The 23,615-nt window shown below is 39.3% G+C and overlaps 1 protein-coding gene across 2 annotated transcripts in view; it reads left to right on the plus strand.

The window, feature by feature from the left end:
* The window catches only part of ska3 (spindle and kinetochore associated complex subunit 3), a 31,018-nt gene extending 13,588 nt beyond the window's left edge, over window positions 1-17,430 (plus strand). Inside the window, exons 5-10 of one of the 2 annotated variants that reach the window (XM_067986073.1) lie at window positions 1,502-1,922; window positions 2,742-2,851; window positions 7,642-7,811; window positions 10,909-11,136; window positions 14,894-15,021; window positions 16,691-17,430. In XM_067986073.1, coding sequence (XP_067842174.1) covers window positions 1,502-1,922; window positions 2,742-2,851; window positions 7,642-7,811; window positions 10,909-11,136; window positions 14,894-15,021; window positions 16,691-16,697 — 1,064 coding nt within the window. In that variant the 3' untranslated portion in view covers window positions 16,698-17,430. Of the gene's footprint in view, window positions 1-1,501; window positions 1,923-2,741; window positions 2,852-7,641; window positions 7,812-10,908; window positions 11,137-14,893; window positions 15,022-15,165; window positions 15,386-16,690 lie in introns of those variants that run through there. The other variant, XM_067986072.1, reaches the window with a different exon arrangement.
* Window positions 17,431-23,615: the final 6,185 nt, after the last annotated feature.

The following is a 23,615-nucleotide window of genomic DNA, read 5'->3' on the forward strand; positions in this document are numbered from 1 at the left end:
ATTTTTGTGCTCAAGTCTCTGGAGTGGAGCTTGAACCCACAACCTTCTGACTCGAGGCAAGAGTGATATAATATATAACTGTCTGCCCCTCTCCTCCCTCCCTCCTGACCCAGGTTTAAAGATAAGTCGAGGTCAGCACTGTAGTTCAGCAAATAGCCAAAGAAGCGATCAGGTCAGCAGCAGTTTTAAAACTCACTCTAACCCTACCAAGAAACAAATTGCTTCAATCATTATTCCCTAATGTAAATTAATCATTCCTTTCACTAATTTTTTATTGCCTTGTAAACTGTTGAAGTTGCACCCACGTAAAGTTTCCTTCCATTCCAACTGGTCAGTTACAAAAGTCTTTAGAAATCAGAGGATGTGTGTGTCTGTAATTATATTTAACACAAAATTGTAAATTAAACTGCTGATGAATCCTTCTTGCTGATAAGGGTTGCCAAGAGCCCACTAGCCCATAAAGTGTTTGCATTATTTTCCAGTCCAAGTGGCAGCGGCAATAAAAGTAGTCTTAATGCAGGAAATTTGTGATTTGGCAATGATTTTAATTGGTGGTGGGGCGGTGGGGGGGGGGGGGGGTCAGAGTTATGATTTCTCACTGTTTCAGCATGGGTAACGGCAGAGTGGTGCAAAAGTCCCAGGAAATTGTGGCACGATGTGAGTCACTTGATTTCCTGGGACTTTGCGCCGTAGATCTACAACGTAGATGCGCCATTACAGTAGTACAAGTTTCCAGAAAATTGTGGGCCATAATAACGCATCAATGTCTAGTATAAACTGAAATAATGCAAGATGCCTAAGAGAATTCAGTGGGGTTTTTTTTATAAAAGTGCTGGGACCTCACTGCAATTGATAGCTTGCGATTATGACTTTTTGTTTTCAGTAGTGAAACTGTCATTGCAGCTTTTTTGATTTAGCTTGTTAGTTAAACTCTAACCACTATATATTGTATCATGGAGCAGAAGAAACACCCTCACATTTAATTAGTGCAGGTACCTAAATTGCATAAATTGACTGCTTTGGAAATATTAATGAAGTGTATTTTATCTAAGTTTTTGCTTGATTATTTATATCTACTCCCTTGTAGTCTCCAAATCCTCGCCGCAAGCTCCTGGAAAGCTCAATCTCTTTAGCATCTGAGCCATGCAGACCAGAATGTGCAAGGTTGAATCCTCAGTCAATGCTTGTTTAGTTGCTCTCAGCCAGAGCAACGATAATGAGCGGCTAAAACTGGCCTCGGGGTCACTAAATTATGGAGGGGAAAATCAGAAGGTATTTTTACTACCAAAAGTGCACATACGGCCATCAGGGTGAAAAAAGGATGGGCTCTGCTATGATGTCCCTTGCAGTTGAATAGCTTGCCAACATTCACTGTTCAGGTACTACATGAAAATTGTTCATTTGGGTGATGGTATGGGAGTGTATCTTTGGGGAGAAGAAAATTGACAAAAAAGGAAGTGGAAAACCTCCAAATAAAATGCAATTTTTTCCATCCTCTAAGAACCACTGATGAATACCGGAATTGAAGTGACTGAAAATTCTGAACCTGAATGTGAAGAGCAAAGTGATGAAGTTGCCACTCCATTGCATGAGAAGCCTTTGCTGAATGACCCCTTGCGTACCCCCCAGCTTGAAGATTTTGGACTTGGGCACTTAATGTTTCAAAATGCATGGGGGAATCCAGAATGTATCCTGCTTTCATCTCCCAAAATAGCTCAGGAAGTCTCTGGAAATTACAAAATGCATTCTTTAACATTACAAAGTCCAGTTATGCCAAAGACACCAAAGTGCACATTGCAACTGGATAATGATATGCTGCTCACTCCCAAGATGGAACATTTTGGTATTACAGAACATACTGGTTGTGTAAATGACTTTACTTTGGCACTGTATAATAAATGTGCTCAACCAGAGATCAACAGGTAAAGTTTTAAAAATGTTTTTGAAAGTAATCGTAATTCAGGTTTCTTTATTCAGTTTCCAGCAATCTGTAATTTTCATAAATTAGCCGATCAGTGATTACTCTGTATTCTTGCTGATTTATAAGTAGATCATTAGTGAATTGATTACTCCAAACTAAATTTTAATTGTATTGATATTTTTTACAAGGTTCCAAACAGGATTAGTATACTGTTTTTATAAACGTAAGTGAAGCATTTGCACTGTTGACCATATTCTGAAGTTTATCATTTGTTACACCGCAATAACAATCGCTTTATGATGGTTTTGAACAAACTTGCAGCTGTGATGAAGATTGAAATAGCAAAGTAGTTTTTTAAACTATCTTCTTATTTCATTTTTCCTGTGATGGCAAGACACATTCAAGGTACGGAGCAACTTGCTGAAAGCACTTAACTTGTGGCACTACAGCATGACAGAATTGGCTCCGTCACAATTAAATTTTCAGTCTGCCACAGTACCATGGGAAGTGCTAACAAGGCTAGACGTACCACCTGACAAGGTTGTTCAGAGCAGCTTTAGTGTAGAGCTAGAATGGTGTCACATGTACATGTCGGCATTTGTGACCCAGAGAATGGGGAGAAAAATTGTGTTTACATTCTCCCAAAAAAACAGCCATTTTACGTGTTATTGAACAATTGGTTTTGCCAGTGAATATATTTATTGTGTTTGTCACTACCTACTTGAATTAATTTATAGGAGTATGATTTTTCTTTCTTTTTGTTCCTTCCGCTGACTCCTTTTCCCCGCCCCCCCCCCCCCCCACCAAAAATGGTTTCCAGTTGTAATCCTGTACCAACAGCTGAAGGAGATCCATGGAAAATCTCTGTGTCAAAACAGCTTGAAAAGGATGTTGCTTTATCTTGTATGACACACCAGGCAGTTCTCAACAGTAAGTATTGGGCTGCATACTAAAATATTTGAGAATAAATCTTCTATTACTGAATAATTTTAGACTTGTATGTACAGAATTACATTCCCCTGTTTTTATATTGTGGCATTTGGATCCAAGACTGGAACTTAATCACTTTTACATTTGGCGGTATGTTGACATATCCATTGGTAGATCTACCGACTGCATTTATGCTAGGAAAGCGATCTGACCATTCCAATTAGATGGCAGTACAATGTTAGAAATTACAAAATGTCCATTGCTAAGTTATTAGGATTAATTCCTGAAGATCAGAATGTTCAAGCTATAATATTTCGTATTGTTGTAATGGTTAGCTTTTGTTAGCTCAGTTGCCCATCCACTGCAACTTACCTGGAACATGGCTTGGATTCAAAAACCTCAGTGGAAATAGGTCAAATTTGCAAATGATGCCAAACTAGGATGTGTGGTTGAATCCAAGGAGGTTGCTTGAGAGCTACAAAATGAGTTGGACAAAATTCATGAACATTAGCTGATGAAATTTAATACAGAACTGATACAGAAGTGAAGTGTTGCATGTAGGGGAAAAAATTATCAATTTAGGAACCCAACTGGACTCAACAGTTAACATGTCCAGGCCCTCTAGAGCAAATACAGTGCTTACAAAATAGTAGGGTTCAAGTGAGAGGAAGCCATGATGAAAATGTGTGGTGTGCTTTGGCCAGACCACACCTTGAGTACTGTGTCCATCTGAGATTCTTCTGAGACATATGGGCCTTGGAGGCAGTTCAGGAAAGAGGCAAAATGCTGATTCTTAGTATCAAAGGACCGAGGTATAGGGAAAGATTTAATATTTTGGGACTTTTCAGTCTTGAAAGGTAACCATTATTGGGGTATATAAGAGCAAATGGTAGACCTGGAACATTATTTCAAATTATGACGAGGGGACATGGGTTCAAACTAGTAAAATGCAAATGTAGGAATGACATTGGGAAATTCTCACAGCATAATCAACACACGGGTAGAGTAGTGGAGGCGAAGATCCTGAAATCATTTAAGAATCAGTCAAATGCTGTGACGGGAGAACTGTAGATTTTTTTGGATAAGTGAGCAGAGATGTGTCAAATGGTTTTCCTCATCGATATTGATCTTGAGTGCAAACCTATTCAGGATTTTCATCAAGAAATTCAAATGTAAGAATCATTTTTTATGTAAGGTTACTCGAAAGAAAAGGTAACTGAATAGAAATTACCTTCACCTTCCATGTAGAGTACTCCATTCACAAACCATGTCTAGGTAAAGTAAAAATTCCCACCTTGTTGGAGATGTTTTCCTCCCCCCCACAAACAAAGACTGACCTTTTAATATCTCCACAGCCATTCAATTGACTTCAGTGACAGGCACTATTGACAAATGCCTCCATGGGAAAGAACACTGATCCCTTTGGATACTGATGTGGAAGCATCCAATCCAGGCAAACTTAGTACTCTTGCATTGCATCTCAAAATATGGAGCACACTCCACCAATGGGGAATATAGCCTGTGCAGATGGGGAACAGTGAGGGGCTGAAGAATTAGTCTGTGCTGTAAATGTAACTCAGTTGATGCAGTGTTGCCTGGATTCCTTGTCAATCAACCAAACTCCTCCTCCAGCTCCAGCAAGACCAAGCATATGTTTTGGTTTTCTTTCAGGTTTCTATTGTCAATTTTTGCTTCACAAGCTCTGATGGTTTGCTCCCAATTAATATCTGGGCACATTGTCCAGTGCCCAGATTTCTCTTCCCACACAAAATTTTGAATGTTGCAGAGATAAATGGGAGAGAAAAGTAAAATCAAAGATTAAGGAAGGGGTAAGAGAAGAGATGGTGAAAAGAATTTTAAGAGAAACAAAAATTGAGTGCAAGAATCTTGTTTTTTGCTGACTTATCAATACCAATATCCTTAGCTGCAGGGGTGCAAAAAGCTGAGAACTTTGTGATGGTCAGACCTCACTAAAAAAGTTTGAAACTGCTGTGGATTGGATACGTAGCAGTTCTTGACTAGTTTCACAGCCAACAAGTCTCATGATTGGCAACCAGAATGGAAAAGAGACACATTGTTATGCCACCACTTGCCTTCAGAGCGTGTAGGTAATATGAGCAGTACAAGTATGGGACAGTATAACACATATGAAAAGGATATACAAAAAGGCAAAAAATGGCACAGATTCTGGCGAATGGGAAAGATACAAAGATCAACAAAGGGTCACAAAACAGATAGTAACAGCTACAAAAAGAGAGTATGAAAAGAAACTTGCAAGGGATATCAAAACCAATACGAAGAACTTTTATAGTTATATTAGGAAAAAGAGGGTGGTCAGGAGCAGTGTTGGCCTCTTAAAAACTGAAAGTGGGGATATTGTCATTGACAATGGGGAAATGACGGACATGTTGAATAATTACTTTGCGTCAGTATCTACAGTAGAAAAAGAGGATAGCTTGCCGGAAATCCCAAGAAAACTAATATTGAATCAGGGACAGGGACTCAATAAAATTAACATAAGTAAATCAACAGTAATGAAGAAAATAATAGCACTAAAGAGTGACACATCCCCAGGACCAGATGGTTTCCATCCCAGGGTTTTAAAGGAAGTAGGTGAGCACATTGCAGATGCCCTAACTATAATCTTACAAAGTTCTCTAGATTCAGGAACCGTCCCTCTAGATTGGAAAATTGCACATGTCACTCTGCTTTTTAAGAAAGGAGAGAGAGGGAAACCAGAGAATTATAGACCAGCTAGCCTAACATCTGTTGTGGGGAAAATGCTGGAGTCTATAATTAAGGATAGGGTGACTGAACACCAAGAATTTTCACTTAGAGAGAGCCAGCATGGATTTGTGAAAGGCAGGTCGTGCCTGACAAACCTGATTGAATTTTTTGAAGAGGTGACTAAAGTAGTGGACAGCGGGATGTCAATGGATGTTATTTATATGGACTTCCAGAAGGCATTTGATAAGGTCCCACGTAAGAGACTGTTAGCTAAGATAGAAGCCCATGGAATCGAGGGAAAAGTACGGACTTAGTTAGGATGTTGGCTGAGTGAAAGGCGACAGAGAGTAGGGATAATGGGTAGGTACTCACATTGGCAGGATGTGACTAGTGGAGTCCCACAGGGATCTGTCTTGGGGCCTCAATTATTCACAATATTTATTAACGACTTAGACGAAGGCATAGAAAGTCTCATATCTGAGTTTGCCGATGACACAAAGATTGGTGGCATTGTAAGTAGTATAGATGAAAACATAAAATTATAAAGCGATATTGATAGATTAGGTGAATGGGCAAAACTGTGGCAAATGGAATTCAATGTAGGCAAATGTGAGGTCATCCACTTTGGATGACCTCTGAAGTGTCATGAACAGGTGCAGAAAATAATCATTAAGGCTAATGGAATGCTGGCCTTTGTATCTAGAGTACAAGGGGGCAGAAGTTATGCTGCAGCTATACAAAACCCTGGTTAGACCGCACCTGGAGTACTGAGAGCGGTTCTGGGCACCGCACTTTTGGAAGGACATATTGGCCTTGGAGGGAGTGCAGCGTAGGTTTACTAGAAATGATACCCGGACTTCAAGGGTTAAGTTTCGAGGAGAGATTACACAAATTGGGGTTGTATTCTCTCGAGTTTCGAAGGTTAAGGGGTGATCTGATCGAAGTTTATAAGATATTAAGGGGAACAGATAGGGTGGATAGAGAGAAACTATTTCTGCTGGTTGGGGATTCTAGGAGTAGGAGGCACAGTCTAAAAATTAGAGCCAGACCTTTTCAGGAGTGAGATTAGATAACATTTCTACACACAAAGGGTGGTAGAAGTTTGGAACTCTTCCGCAAACGGTAATTGATGCTAGCTCAATTACTAAATTTAAATCTGAGATAGATAGCTTTTTGGCAACCAAAGGTATTAAGGGATATGGGCCAAAGGCAGGTATATGGAGTTAGATCACAGATCAGCCATGATCTTATCAAATGGCGAAGCAGACTCGAGGGGCTGAATGGCCTACTCCTGTTCCTATGAGCACAGCAACATCCACTAAGCTGGAGACCTGAAAAGGTGATCTCCAAGATGAAGGAGAAAGTAAGTGTAAATGGCAACTTATTTATCTCCTGTTGATAGTTGTCTTGTTTATTTTTACAACCATTTTAAATGAAGACCTTGCATCAAGAGTACTTTTCCACCCCCCCCCCCCCTACTTTTCTCTCCCCTGCCACCTCCTTAATGAAAATCAGGTCACTTGTTTTCCCACTCCACTTTATAAATGTTCTGAGATACAATAATACATACACGGGGGAAAAAAACCAAGAAATTTATGATTTTATGAAAACTGAGTTTTGAGCCCTGTTTTAATTTGGCCATTGATATAATTTCACTAAGGTGACTTCAGCTATCTATTTGTCATCTTGAGGGTGCAAAATTATGGAGCTGGAACAAAGAAGAAATTGAAACAATCCAGTAAGCCATCTGTACTAACCCTAGAATATACCCAAGATATTTTGCAATGTAATGTTTATTTTTTCTTTTAAATGTGACGTCTTGATTTGTTCCATGTAACTTATAATTTAAGAATTTTTTATTTCCATATTCTTTCTAAAATGGTGGGGTTTTTTTTAATTCCACTATGATCACCCCCAGTCACAAACCCAAAATGCTTTCCCTCTGCTCATTCAGTACATTGAAACTCAAACCTAGATATTATTTTCTAATTCTAAATCCTAGCTTATGTAGTTCCATAAAATGTTGCTGTCTAGAAACATTGGATGTACTTTTGTATCTTTAGCTGGGAGTATGCTGAATTCTCCTTTGCCTCCTGTGTTCTGCACACCTGGTCTGAAAATTTATAAAGATTTTTCCAAAGTTCCAACAGATGAAGAAAGAAAATCAAATGGTTCTGTGCCGTCTCCAGTACTGCCAAATTTTGAAACACCATGGCTGAAAAAGCAATCTGCTGTGAGTATGATTTCGGCACTAATGTAAAACTGCACCTATGCAAGCATCAGTGTTCATATTGTTTTACAGATCTGCAAATGGTGATTACAATCTAGCACACCAATTAATTTTTATTTGATGTAACTTTGAAGAAAGACTAGTCCAGTCTGTCAGCATTCTCCAATCACTGATATAAACAAGATTAGCTTTTTTTGTGGTAACTTATATTACAGCATTTATAATTTTCAAACCAACAAGAACATAACTAGCAGCATCAGAAAGGGGACAGTATTGTAACATATATCTTTGTTACAAGTTTCGGGTTTGCCTTAGATATTCTCTCTGGTACAGCAGTGGTGGTCACTCCCGTAAGTAGTTCAAGCATCTTGCATTCAGGGGTGTGCCTATACTGCCAATATCTAATTATCCAATAACGTACCCTGGACCTGTAACAATAGACCCTCTAGTAATCTGAACGGGATGTTGTGTACCTTCATGCACTCCTCTAATCTTTCTGAAAGTGGACTGAAGGTGTTGTGAGATGAGGTTCGATACTAATCGTTAAACTACTTTATTTTACAAACATCAAGTGAATGTACAGAATAATCATCATAAGATCTTGCCTTGATTCAACTAACTACAGAACCCTCCTTTAGACCAATAGAAATACTCCACAATATCCCTATTAGTGGGCTTGCTTAACTTTTCCTGATCAGTCTTCTCTACCAATGGATATGTTGACTCTCTAGGTTTGAGATGAGCTGTCTAGGTTTGAGGTGAGCTAGTTCCCCCTTGCTAGGCCAGACTTCCTTCCCGCCTGACTGGCTGACTGCCTGCCCAAGTGTTTCTTTTCTCTTATACTCAGGATGTGGAAGCACAGGTCCTTCAGAGATTTGCCAGCGGGCTTGTCAACCAAACTGACTATCCCCTCTCCCAATTGTATATGCTCATCAGGTACTTTATGCTGGACTCGCATGAATAGAAACACCTGCACGTTAATAGGTGTGAATGTCCACTGGAATCTCTAAACTAATTTCATTAAAGCACCTTGGTTTAGTTTCTTCATCTCAATCCTAATATACCATTCTTAGTTCTGCTGTTCTGTGAATGTAACTCCTTGAGAGCTACATTTGACTTAATAGTAGCACTTTTGTCATAAATTATGCCAAGATCCTCCCATACAGGCAGATCAGAATCCTGAAATGTGACGATCGTATACGGCCAGGGCAAGAAATCTATCTAACTTGCATTTGAATGAATCAATACTAACTCTTCCGCCGTCTCCCTAGGTAGTCTGTTCCATAGATTTACTATTTGCTCACTGAAATATTGTTTCTGCACATTAGTTTTCAATTTACCCCCCTTTCAGCACAGGCTGTGTCCTCTGGTTTGTCTGTGCAGGACAAGGTGAAATAGCTTGTCATGGTCTGCATTATCTAGTCCCTTTTTAGAATCCTAAACCCAGCAATCATATCACCTCTCACCCTCTGAAATATCTTTCCTCATAATATAATCCTTCCATCCCTTAATCATTCTGGTTGCTCTCTTCTGTATCCTTTCAATAGCTGCAACATCTTTTTTTGTACCGTGGCAACCAGAACTGTATTCTAAGTGCAGTAGCACCAATGCTTTATAAAGTGGCAGGATTACCTCACTATTTCGGCTCAATATTGATCTTTTAATACATCCCAACATCTGATTTGCTTTACTCACCGCTGCCAAGCATTGTTGCGATAGCATCAATTTATTTACAAACAGGACCCCAGATCTCTTGTTTTGGAAGCACATTATTTTCTTTCCATTTAAGCAATAGTCCCTGGATTTTTTTTTGTCCCCATGTGAAGCACTTTGCATTTCTCTACATTGAATTTCATTTGCCACCTACCTGTCTACTTAATTCCCAAGTATATTCAAATCCTCCTGTAGCTTATCCTGTTCAGCTGTGGAGTCTGCCACCTTCATTAGATTTGTATCATCTGCAAATTGAACCACTGTCCTTGTGATTCTTGACTCCTGATCATTTATAAAGATATTAAACAAAAGAGATCCCAAAACAGACCCCTGTGGGACCCCACTGGTAACATTCTCCCAGGTTGATGTTTGTCTCTGTACCACCAACCTCTGGGTTCTATCGGTCAACCAATTATGTATCCATTTTAAAATATTTCCACTGATTCCCAGTTTCTTTATTTTCAGTACTAACCTTTCCAGAGGAACTGTATCAAAGACCTTACTGAAATCCAAGCATATCCCTATCAAGCTCCTTTGTCACACTCTCAAAAAAACAAAACCAGCAAGACCTCCCCTTCATGAACCCCTATTTGCTATCTTTTATGATTTTATTTCTATCCAGAAGGTCCCCGAACTTATCTTTAATAAGGATTTCCATAACTTTACCCACAATCAACATCAAACTAACTGGTCTGTCATTTCCTGGAACAAGATCTAATTGAATGGCAGAATGGGCTCAAAGGGCTGAATAGCCTACTCCTATGTATTATAATTTGGGCTTTTTCCATGATTGCAGCCAGACTACAGTTTATATGAAACACCTGAGACTTGTATCTTTTATTCACTGTATCTAGGTTAGTGTACATAGGTTTTATTCACCATATGTAGGTTAGTGTGCTTAAGTTTAACAATCCCAAATTGTGTTGAATCTATCACTGAAGAATACATGCAATAATTACCATGTCCTCCCATCACCTCAAAATGGATAATAATACACTGCCAGACTAATGCAGTAAAGCACCAGAGTGGTAGGACATAGGATTGCCTGAACCTCCCCCAGTCCTAAACGCACTTTTGAATTACCATTATCTGTTTACCGCCATGGAAATGTAGAGAAGCAGAATTAAAGAGCTCTCTTTCCCCTTCCCTGACTGGAAGGAGTGATATTGTCACTAAGCTTCTCTTGCTTTCCATACAGCCTAGTCAATAGTGTAAAAGCATGTTGGCCTTTTGACTGCCAGGGAGAAGAAAATTAACTTGGAGAGCGTGCATTCTCACCAACAAAAGCTGTTCATATTAATAAACTGAATTAAGTATAAATGGCACCAAACCCCTTTTTTATGTGGGACAGTTATGTATTTCTTTTATATTACATTTCTCTCCTTAGTGTCAGCATTTTAAAAAAGAAGGAACTACTGCACCTGTAGAAAAAACTGCATCAGATGGTTTCGGTTTAGAAGGACCTCCGCCACCAGCCATGAGTTCTGAGAATTACTTTCTGAATGGATACAACAAATCGCCATCGCCTCCACCAATGATGACCGACTGTGAAATTCTTCTAGATACACCAAAGGCCCCAGAAATGACCACACAGATTACTGCAGATGTTCTTAAGGTGGGTTTTGTTTCTTGTTTAATTTTCACTGCTCCAAAATGGAATCAAAAATTAGTTACCTGCTATTTGATAGCAAATGCATTTACAGCCACAACTATTTCCTCTTATGTAGGAAAATTTTTTTAAATCCTCTGTGAAATAGTTAATTTAGGAACTCAGATTCTCAGTCATTTGTATAATTTACACATTCTGATTAATTGTGTGCACAAATTGATCCACCATTGGGTAGTCTAACCCTATTTTGTCCCTTTGGCATGTAAAAGCTCTAACACCATCAGAAATCCAGTTTTACAAATATCAACGCTCCAGTACCTTGTCCAAGCCTGCCTAGACCATGAATGTTGATGGGCTATTTGATCTTGAGTGATACCATCCAAGCCTAATGCTGTTCTCCCCCAATATCCATGTGCACACTTTTCAGCAGCAGTAGCTGGATTGCGGTCAGAAGCAGAAACCCTGGCTTCTTCCTCCCTTCCTGCCTAGCCCACTGGTGTTCAGCTGACATCAACTCAGCAAAGGCAGGGTTTAACCTGTAATCTTTTGGGCTGTATTGCTTAGTGCATCAGGAAGTTGGAAGACTTCATTTCCATAACCAATAACTTGGTACATATTTTTTATTCATTCTTGGGGTGCTGGTGTCACTGACAAAGCCAGCATTAATTTCCCAACCCTAGTTGCCCTGAGAAGGTAATAGTAGGCTGCATTCTTGAACCATTGCAGTCTGTGTGGTGAAAGTGCTCTCACAATGTTAGTTAGGCAGTTCCAGGAATTTGACCCAATGGCCATGAAGGAATGGTGATTTTTGTCCAAGTCTGGACGGTGTGTGACTTGGAGGTGAAGGTGTTCTTGTGCACCTGCTGTCCTTGCCCTTCTAGGTGGTGGAGTTTGAGATGTGTTGCCGAAGAAATATGAACAGATGTTTTTCTAAAAATAGATGATAACCCCAGTGTTTTGAGTTCATTGAATGCAACATAGAATAAAATCAGTGTTGGCCCATGTCTTTTAAACACAAGTACAAAACTTTGAAAGGGAAAATACTTTAGCAGCATCTTCTCAGCTGCCTTCTATCTCATCATCTTTAACTGATAACTGAATGTGACCAAGAATAGGTTACAGGAAGAATTGGTTGCATCAGGGTAGGTCGAGGAGACAGGAAGTAGTCCAGGAAAACCTCGAGTTGAATTGACAAAATCGGGTATTGAGTACTAAAGACATTGGCAACAACTTGGATAAGGGCAATCATTGGCACTTTGGAGCAAGTGATTGCCAAAGAGGGGAAATTTAAGTGCAGAAAGACTGTGGTAATAGGGGATTCGATAGTTGGGGAGTAGACAGGCACTTCTGTAACTGCAACCAAGTCCCAAATGATATGTTGCCTGCCAGGCACCAGGGTAGAGAATATAACAGTGCAGATGCAAAAGTTTTTGGAGAAGGAAGAGGAACAGCCAGAAGTTGTGCTTCATTTTGGAACCAATGATAAAGAAAGAAATAGCATTGAGGTGCTGCATAGGGAGTTTCAGCAATTAGGAAATAAAGAGCAGCACCCAAGTCTAATAATCTCAGGATTGCATGCGGTGCCATGTGCTAGACAGTATAGCAATAGTAAAATGAGACAGTTCAGTGTGTGGCTGGAGAAGTGGTATAGACAAGGGTGAGGTAGATTTTCTCTCCATGAGGTTTTCAAGCGACTGGCCAGCCGCCCGATATTGCCAATACGAAGCCCAGTCCATTTTGAGGTTAACATGGGCAGCCGGTGGGCTGGATGCAGGAAACGAGCATCGCAGGCAATTTTGGGCGGTCCTTAAAAAGGTAGGTCAGGGGGTGGGATCCGATCTCGGGTGATCTGGGGGGGAGCAGCGTCCCAGTTGTGGAGTTCCTGGTCCCACAAAATAAATAAGTACTTTGGGCTCCTGTTTGCTGGACCGCGAGCTGATACTGCATGATCCATCCAGTTGAGTCCTTAAATGGCATTTCAGTACCCAAATTAGCTGCATGCTTGTTTCAGGTGATCACACAGGCTGTCTATTCCAAAGGACCTGGGTAAAGTAGCCACAGTCACATGAAGAACCTGGGCAATAAGTTCTTTGCAATTTTTGGGGTGATGCTGCCTCGTTTCTGACAAGCAGGAGGCCTCAAAATCTCCCCCAATATCTCTCTCTTCAGTGGCAGGGAGAATTCAATGTGGCGTTGGGGTATGTTCACAATATTTGTTACCAGTGTTGGGAGATCTTGTTCGTTCTTTCGCCCTCTTCCCCCTTTTTCTCTCGCCCACTCTTCCCCGGTGTTCAATTTCATTTTTTATACTGTGTGTTTGGCATTATAGTTCGATCCTGGAATTTCTGTTCATGCAATGGCGATGTTGAGATTACAAGTGGTTTTCCTGTCCTTTGCTGGAATTTCTGTTCGATGTGGGGTGGGGTAATTGATGATGGCATTGTTCTGTCCCCATATTTCTGTTCAGCGAGGGGGATGGGTGTGGATATTATTTTCTTTGTATGATTTAGAAAGTATACACACTGTGTGGTTAGCAGAAGTGGACTGCGTGCTTCCTCAATTTATGTCCAAAAATTTGGCTGGTACATTACTGGGCTGTTTGAAGCTGTCACGAAACATTAGTGCTGTCCATTGTACTTAATTAGTCATAAACGTTAAGTCATTGTACCAGCTACAGGCACAGTAGCTTTGGAATACTAGGACCACTCACAACTTTTAATATATAATAGATGATCTGGACTTGCTTATGGGGGCACAATACCAAATTCTGCAGACAACACAAAAAGAGAAAGCATGGTTAACTGTAAAGTAATCTTAAGTTACTTGAGGACATAGTAGATTGAACAGATAGATATAAAGGGCTGTAAGGTGATACATTTTGGGAGGAAGAATAAGGAGAGAAAATATACAGAATAGTAAAGCTTCAAAAGGAGTAGAGAATCAGAGACTTCGGGGTTAAGATACTTTTCTTTAAGTGGGAGGGCATGTTGATAAAGCTGTTTTCAAATAAGAATGTAGGACCCTAGGTTTCTTAAGTAGAGTACATGAGAAAAGAGGCTATGCTAAAGCTATATAAAGTATTAATTAGGCCACTGAATATTGTCTAGTTTTGGGTTTCCTACTTTATGAAGGATGTTGAAATTTATTGGGATGATACCAGAGATGAGCGGTTTTAGTTATGAGGAGAAACCAAAAAAAGTGGGCTCTTTTCACTAGCACAGAAAAGGTTAGGAGCAGAGTTGATGGAGGTATTCAAAATTATGAATGGTTTTGTACTGTAAATAGAGTTGGTGAGTCAGTAATTAGAGGACGTAAACAAAAGAACAAAGGGCGAGGCCGGAAGAATTTTTTTATGCCAGTCTAGTGTCGTCTCATAACTAAAGGTTCTGATCTCTGGTATCATCTTCGTAAACTTCTTTACATAGAGTGTTGTTAGGACACAGAATGCCCTACTAGAAATGAACAGAATCCATGATGGCTTTTAAAATGAAGATGCATAAATATTTGAAACGGGAAAAAATGTAAAAGAATATGAGGAAAGGGTACAGGAATGGAACCAAGAGGATAGCTGTTTCAGAAACCTGGCATGGCTGCGACGTAAAATTCTATGATTATATCCTATATAGCACAATCATGACCTGTTCCTAGGAAGTTGTCTGACTTGTCTATGCATTCAAATAATAAGTATAACTAAAATCCAATTTGTCACTTGTTACTTTTTGTCACTAGTAATTTTCCAATTCTTTTGATATCTGTGTACCAGATTCTGTCGTCTTATGATGCAAACTTAAGGACTCCTCATGATATAAGACGTAAATTTAGTAGACAAAATTTGACTTCTGTTGATCTGATGACCCCTGTACCCAGGAACAAATCCGAGAAGGAAAATAGGTAAGATGCAATCATTCGTTTTAGCAGTTCAACATTGGCATTTTAAATCTCTTGCTATTCTGTAATTGAATAAATCTGAATTCCTGGTAGTTAATGCAACTAATGTGATTCAAGGCTGCACATCATTGATAATTTTTCCATCAGAAACATCTCCATTTCAGAGATTGGGTCTTTTGAGCACGGGTTATCCTTTTTCCACCTATACTACGGACCCAGCTTTTGCAACTGTTCTCAAGGATAACCCAAGATGGGGAAAGCATGGCAGAATGTATTTCCATTGCAGCTGGTGTTGGAAGGCATTGTACCAGAGTCAATGCCACTGCTTGCAGATTTGCAGGATATCTGTAGAGCAGGTAAATAGAGTAACCTACATATCTCTGCAAGGCATTAGTGTAGACAACTACATTGTGAAACTGCACAAATTTTGCAGCCTATAACATTTGGTCCTACTCATTTGGAATATACCTGATGGAGAAAAGTTAGATTATAATCTGACAGTTGAAAAAGCCTTTTCAGAATTGATGATGAGGACTAATTTAAGTTATTCTACCCAAAAGTATCTTGGGGACAAATATCCCTGTGTGTGGTTATTTTTTCCTAGTGGAATATGTAACCTGGAGTATGGTTTTCCATCTCTCACACTCCCTTTTTCTCCCTTCCTCCTTAAGGTGATGTACTGTGGCTACTGTCCTACATGTGAAAGAGCAAGCACAGCCAAGTCCAATCTTGATATCTCCTGGTGTCCACAAATGCACTTTTCAGTAGGGATCTTTAGAGGACATAAATTAACATTCAACTAATTTCTATTTTACAACAAATATGAGGAAAAATGTCTTGGATGAAATTAATTTCTTTATTCAACATGCTAAATGATTGGAATAATCTTCCAAGGAAAGTAATGGAGGCAAAAACATTTGAGTTTATTCAATATACAATCAGATGCCATGTTGGAAAAGTTCTAGATGGAGGACCTTCAATAAATCTTTTCTCATCCCTGTGCTCGTTGACTTGCAATGGCTCCGGGTTTGGCAATGTCACTATTTTAAAATCCTTGTTACAGATCCCTCCACGGCCTCGCCCCTCCCTATCTCTGTAACCCCCTGCAGCCCCACAACCCTCCGAGATCTTTGCGCTCCTCCAATACAGGCCTCTTGCGCATCCCTGATTTTCTTCACTCCACCATTGGCAGCTGTACCCTCAGCTGCCTAGGCCCTAAGCTTTGGAAGTCCCTCTCTAAACCTCTTTACATCTCCTCCTTTTAAGATGCACCTTAAAACCTACCTCTTTGACCAAGCTTTTGGTCACCTGTCCTATCTCCTTGCGTACCTTGGTGTCAAATTTTGTTTGATAATCACTCCTATGAAGCGCCTTTTACTATGTTTAAAAATGCCATATAAATGCAAGTTGTTATTATGTCTGAATTACCATCTTATACATTTTCACAGTTGATGTCCGAATTTTTTGGATGGTGACCATGCTGTAGTGTGAAACATAAATAAATTGAAGTGTGTGATGATTGCACAAAGCGTAACAGCGCATGAAACTACAGAATTAATAGGGCATTTGACACTTTAATAGCCCAGTTATGTGGTACTAAGTTATGACATTTATAATTTTAATCAAAAAACATAGATTAATATTACTCGTGTTTTCCCTTTTATTTTTCCAGAAAGTGACCTGTGTCCATCTTTGATAAATCTTGATGAAAGGAATTGAAAAATAGACTGGATGATGGAAAAAGAATATACTAGATTAGTCCGCAAATTAATACTGTGCTGGCGATGGAAGCAACTCCAGATCCACACTAGGGTAAAGTGGGCCATGTAAATGGTGCAGTAGAAAAATGGTTGGTGATTGATGAAGCACAAAAAAAAGTAATTTCATATTCCCAGTACAGTTTGTTTGCAATCTGTGTGGAAGAAAAACATTTTAGAAGCTATTTGAAGCCATGTGTGTATTATGCAGAGGTAGGATACAGTACTTAAATCTGCATGAAAGTGGTTTTGACATTCAGCATGTGATTGTGCAATTGGTCTCCTTCTCAAAACTAACTTCAAAGTTATAGAATTTTTGTCTATGATCATAATTTGTGTGCAACTATCAATGTAGCATTTTTATTCTGTAAATTTTGAGTGTATAGGATGCAGAAGACTGAGTAACCACCTTCGGAAGGGGAACGGCAAGGGCAGAAAATTGGAGAGGAAAATCCAAATCAATCTATGTTTCCATATGTTTTGGTTCATTCTGCTAAGCTCATATCTCTGCATATTTTCTGTTCTTACTCCTTTTGTATGCTTTTTGCCTTGATGTATCATTTTATTTATGAAATCATCAGTTAATATCAGAAGGTGTACAATGTAATTTTAGGGTTTTGGCTTTTTAAAATAACAATTAAAATTTACCTGAGAATTGGTGCCTGTTTCTTTAAAAAGGTCATGTGAAGGTTTGTGCTCGTGATCAGGGCCACTGAACTTTGGTCAAATTTTATTTTTATTACGTGAGATTTAGATTTTTACCAATGTTTTAGGATTAAACTTTGAAATTCCATCCATTTTTCCATGAAAAATCAGTAACCTTGTTCCTGATTTTAACATTTTGTATATTTGATGGAGGAAAACTTGGAGAGTAGGCTACACTGTTGTTTTACTTGGTGTCAGCTTGGATATTGGTAACACTCACTGTGCACAAATTGGCTACACATTTTGCCTACATAAGTGACTGTACTTCAAAAGTAACTAATTGAAGTGCTTTCAGACATCTAAGGACATGAAAAGTGCTATATTTTTCTTGCGCTCTCACTCATATGCTCTCCTGTAGTGTTACAATCTTGTCAATAACATAATGGGCATAATTAGTGGCACAATGGGCTATGATTCTATGATTCTACAACGGCCTGATACCACCAGGCCTCAAATTCAGCCTTCTGATGCTCTGTATATGTTGAAATTTAGTACTTTTGACATAATGCCATGCATATATAATTTTTAAAAAACAAATCAACTTACAACAGTTGGTAAGTGGGATTGAAATAGTTGCAGCTGGAGATAAGTGGGATTGAAATAGTTGCAGCTGGAGATAAGTGGTCGAGTCACCTTCCTGGAAAACTTGCTGAATTCAGTCTCATTGCCTCGAAGGACTGATGACTTGTTTTTCTCTAATGGTGGATATGTCATTCTTTCACAAAACTTGATAACTGTTGGGTAACTAGGATTTCAGCAAAGCATTTTTCTGCTTACATTTAGCTTGTTATCACTTTGATCTGTATAATAGGAAGACATTGTGCAATAAATGACAGCATCCCTGAAATGAATCTCTCCAAATATACAGTACGAACAGGAATTTCGAAGTCTTCAGGAATAATGGCACTATAAACTTAATTCAGAGCAGACTTGTGAACAGCAATTTTTTTAATGCACACCAGCTTAACACGTAGAGACTTGAAGAATAATAGAGGCAATCCAAGAACAGATTTTATCTCTCTTCAGTGTTGTCATGAATGGGGACAGTTGCTGGTTGGCAGCAATTGCTGATACTGAAGTGGTTCTACAACCAAGTGTCTTGTTGCTAGGCTATCTGGAGTCTGTTGTGCAAAATGCCCTCTTTGTATCAAAGTCTTCCTTTGTTACAAATGAGGGTATTGGTACATAAGTAACATTTTAGGATTGCATGGCAAATAGGTGAATAGATTGCATCTTGAACCCTTCATAATACCTGCAATTGCCGGGTGTGTTTTTGCCTTGTTAAATGTTTAAATTTTGACTTTCCATAGTTTTTCAACCAGTGTTGACGAGATTATTGGCGCCCCCTCAAATTGTTGGTCCTGAGGCTAATCACTGCTGACTTGAGCCAAACACCAGGACCGTTTATGTTGACCAAAAATGAAATTCTATTACTGAGTTTCTGGGATTATTGCTGGGGCATTCTTTGATTTATTTCTCTCTCTTTCCCCCCCCCCCCCCCCCCCCCCCCCTTTCTCCTGCCTTTGAGAACTGACAACAGATAGCCTTCCCTGCAATATACAAAAGGAGTTGTTAGTCTCTGTATCAGGGCTATTGATTTTTGGAGACTGTCATTTGTTTTATATGGGCTCCTGGGAGGTTTAGTGCCCCTGCTAATCTCAGATCACTAATTCCCTATTAGGGTATTTAATGGGGAAGTAGGAAGGCATATGGCATCTATATGGCAGCTGTGAGGTCATTAGGATATTCTGTTTGTACTTTTAAATTGTCAGAAAGCCATATCACAAAACATTCGTGTCACTCCTTTGAAAGCAATATAATCTCTGCTCCTCAGGAAGCCATTCTAACATGCCTGTGTCCTTTTTCTCCCTCTATCCTGCTAGATAAACAAACAGGTCCATCAGCGTCCAGTAATGCCACAAAATCACAGCATTCATAGAAACAGGAGTAGGCCATCTAGCCCTTTGAGCCTGTTCTGCCATTCAATGACATCATGGCTGATCTGTGATCTAACTCCATAGACCCACCTTAGCCCCATATCCCTTAATACCTTTGGTTAACAAAAATCTATCAATCTCAGATTTAAAATTAATAATTGAGCTAGTATCAACTGCTGTTTGTGGAAGAGTGTTCCAAACTTCTACCACCCTTTGCATGTAGAAGTGTTTCCAAACTTCACTGCTGAAAGTTCTAGCTCTAATTTTTAGACTATGTCCCCTAGTCCTAGTCTTCCCAACCAGTGGAAATAGTTTCTATCTACCCTATCAGTTCCCCTTAATATCTTGAAAATTTAGATCAAATCACCCCTTAATCTTTTAAATTCCAGGGAATGCAACCCTAGTTTGTGTAATTTCTCCTTGTAATTTAACCTTTGGAATCCAGGTATCATTCTAGCAGATCTATGCTGCAATCCCTCCAAGACCAATATATCCTTTCTAAGGTGCGGTGCCCAGAATTGAATACAGTACTCCGGGGTGGTCTAACCAGGGCTTTGTATAGCTGTAGTATAACTTCTACCCCCTTGTATTCTAGTCCTCTCGATATAAAGGCCAGCATCCCATTAACCTTTTTGATTATTTTATGTACCTGTCCATGACATTTTAATGATCCATGTATGTGGAGCCCTAAGTCTCTTTGGGCCTCTACTGTTTTGAGCTTTTCACCACTAGTCACATCCTGCCAATTTGAGTACCTGTCCATTATTCCTACTCTCTGTCTCCTGCCGCTCAGCCAGTTTTCTAACCAGGTCAATAATTTGCCCTCAATTCCATGAGCTTCAACTTTAGCTAACAATCTCTTATGAAGGACTTTATTGAATGCCTTCTGGAAGTCCTTATAAAAAACATCCATTAACATTCCCCAGTCCACTGCTTTAGTCACCTTTTCAAAAAATTCAATCAGGTTAGTCAGGCAGGACCTACCCTTTACAAATCCATCCTCTGATCAGCTGAAAATTTTAAAGATGTTCAGTCACTCTATTCTTAATTATAAATTAGTAATTTCCCAACAGATGTTAGGCTAACTGATCTATAATTCCCTGGTTTCCCTCTCACCATTCTTAAATAGCGGAGTGACGTGCACTTTTCCAATCTTAAGGAACAGTTCCTGAATCGAGAACTTCGGAAGGTTTCATGAAAAAGATTTGACCTAACTCCATTTGGATATAGTGATACTTTATTAACTTCACATAAGGATCAGCACATGCAAGTATCCAAGCAATAGTTAACTGTACAGAACAAGAATTATATTACCCGTTCCGTTCTGGGTAGAAAGCGTGTCCGCCTCTTGCTTCAATACTAACAAAATCTCAGACTCCTTCAGTTATACCCCAAATGAAAGGAACTGCAGTAAAATACATCCAATCAAGTATTTCCCAAAACAATATGTACTTGCCCAGATGGGACAGGACTTTGTAACCCCCTCAGAAAGATTCTTAGCACAATGTTGATGGATCATCCTATAGGCCTTGAAGCTAACGTGAGTTCTAGCTAGCTTCAGCATTCTAACATGTCTGAAGGAGTGAAGATACCATTGTATTCTTTTCCCCCCTAGTTTGCAATAATAGGATGTTCATGGGCTGTTAGTCATCCTGCAGCCTCAGTAAGTTAATTCAAAAACAGTGTATCTGATGACACAGCAATTTCAACTAGAGCTTTGACTTTTAACCCTTTCAAGCCCAACTCACCTAAATACCTTCTAAACTGCTATTTCCTTACAGATTATAGTTAGGGCTTCTGCAATGTTCTCACCTACTTCCTTTAAAACTCTGGGATAGAAACCATCAAGTCCTGGGGATTTGTCACTCTTTAGTGCCATCATTTTCTTCATTACTGTTAATTTGCTTACATTAATTAAAGTGCTTATGTTAATTAAAGTGAGTCCTTGTCCCTGATTCAAAATTAGTTTCCTCTTCCTCTACTGTAAATACTGATGCAAAATAATTATTTAACATGTCTGCCATTTCCTTATTTTCATTTACAATAATGCCATTATCAGTTTTTAAGGAGCCCACATTGCTCTTGACCACCCTCTTTTTCCTAATACAATTGTAAAATTTTTTTACAATTGATCCTCACATACTATCTTTCCCAAGCAACAGCCCATATCCATCCATTTGTAATTCAAAGAACCTTGTGCAATCCTTCCCCACTTTGTAAAATTGCAGTCCTTTTGTTGGTGCTAGTTATCCATTGTGGAGCTGATGAAATTGTTACCTCCAACGAATGCCACTGTGACTTGCTTGATACATCTGTGCGTAGCTATTGTGACTAATGTTGCAGATGTCCCCAGTGACAACCTGGAATGATCCTGTGCCATAGATGTTGAGGTCTGTGATGACTTTAATAGCCACTGCAGAGCAGTGCATGAGGTGGACTTTGACTACATCTGTTTGCAGCATGTGGCATGACTGACAGCTTCATTTGTAAAGTGAAGCCCCAGCAGGCACCACTGTTCAGACCAGTTTGCTTGGATAGACAAGTTTATGGGTCTGTTCAATGATTTTTGTTATACAATTTTTTTTTAATGGTTTACATCAAAGAGAGAGAAATTTAGATGACTAAAATCATTGAAAAATATTTTAAGCAATTTTATTGGTTGTAATACTTGCTATTTGTTTGTTGGTAGCTTTTGCCTATTTGGCAACTAATCAGCATTATTGTGATGTGTTTTATGAATATAGCAATTAGGTTCAAATGTGACATTTTTCCAAGCATTAGGACAACCTGCTAAGTGTAAGAAATTATATATTGATTGTGTTAATTTACTAATGGCACCTTAAATTGTCTTTGAACCCAGGCAGAGGGAGCACAATCTCAAAATTTGCTGAGAACACAAATCTGCTGGTGTTGGGTGTTAACAAACAATGATGACTGGAAGACTTCAGGGAGATAGTCAGGTATGAGATGCAATTCAATGTGGATAAATGTAAAGTAATATTTTTTGGGAGGGAAAAACAAAATTAATTCTAGTCAATTGAAAGATGCTAGAAGTTGTGGATGAACAAAGGTTCAAATACATAATCCCCTGAATGAGTGTGCCGCTACATAAAAGGCCAAAAGCATTCTGGGTTTTAGGTTTTATAAATAGGGACATGGAACAAAAAGTAGAAGATTTGTAGAAAACATTGGTCAGACCAGTTAAATGTGTGTGCAGTTTTGAGTGCCATTATAGAAAGTACATTAAAGTCATAGTGTTCAGTGTCGTTTCACCAGGATGATGCTAGGTGATACTGGGACTATTGCCACAGGACCAGAGAAGGCTAAGAGGAGATTGAAGATGATTTTCAAGTTATGAAAGACTTTAATAGAGCAAAGAGGGACAGTCAATTTCAGCTGGTTGGGGAAGTCAGTGCTAGTAGTTCACAAAGAGCGAGGAGTTAGGAGAATTTTTATTATATAAAAGGGTTGTTGGAGCATGGAATGTTTTGCTACAGGGCCTGGTTGAGACAGAGCCCAATGCAGCTTTTAAAGGAACACATATTTGAAACAGAGGACGACACAGAGCTATGAGGAGACAACAGGGCCGTGAGCTGTTTTGAATTGCTCTAGCAAAACCAACTGGCTGCTTTCTAAGATGTACATTATGACAGCAGTACTTGTGTTTAGAATTTCATACAGAAGACACCACCATAGGACAGTCCTTAGAGTTCTACCCATAAACTTTCTTGCCACTCTCACCAAGTCAGTACCTCTTGAGTACTAAACAAACCAATACCTAGAGGAGTAAGTTGACTTGGGTCACGCAAACGCCTACAGCTGGATCTTGCTGGAGTGGGGCATAGGCAGTTAGTTCGACTTTTTCCTGTAGCCTTCAGCTCGTAATTTTTTTTTTGTGCCGTAACTTGCTGGAGGTGCGAGCTTATAATGATGTGGTGAAGGAACTGGATCATCTGGGACCTTAGTGAATGGTGGGACCAAGTGTATCTTCTTAACCAATGAGATTTAAGGATTGAGCAACAAGAGGAGGGTGAATTAGAGTCAAATCAAGCATAGAGAGGGAAAGATTTGATTGAGAGACAAAAGGAAAAGTAAGAATTTCTTTTAAAAATGACATTTTTACTACATGCAGGAGTGAAATTGAACAGTTTAAATTGTTCCCTTTCTGGGCCAGAGAAGTTGACTAGCATTCTATTAA

The sequence above is a fragment of the Heptranchias perlo genome, chromosome 6 (assembly GCF_035084215.1).
Source record: "Heptranchias perlo isolate sHepPer1 chromosome 6, sHepPer1.hap1, whole genome shotgun sequence".
NCBI classification, from domain to species: Eukaryota; Metazoa; Chordata; class Chondrichthyes; order Hexanchiformes; family Hexanchidae; genus Heptranchias; species Heptranchias perlo.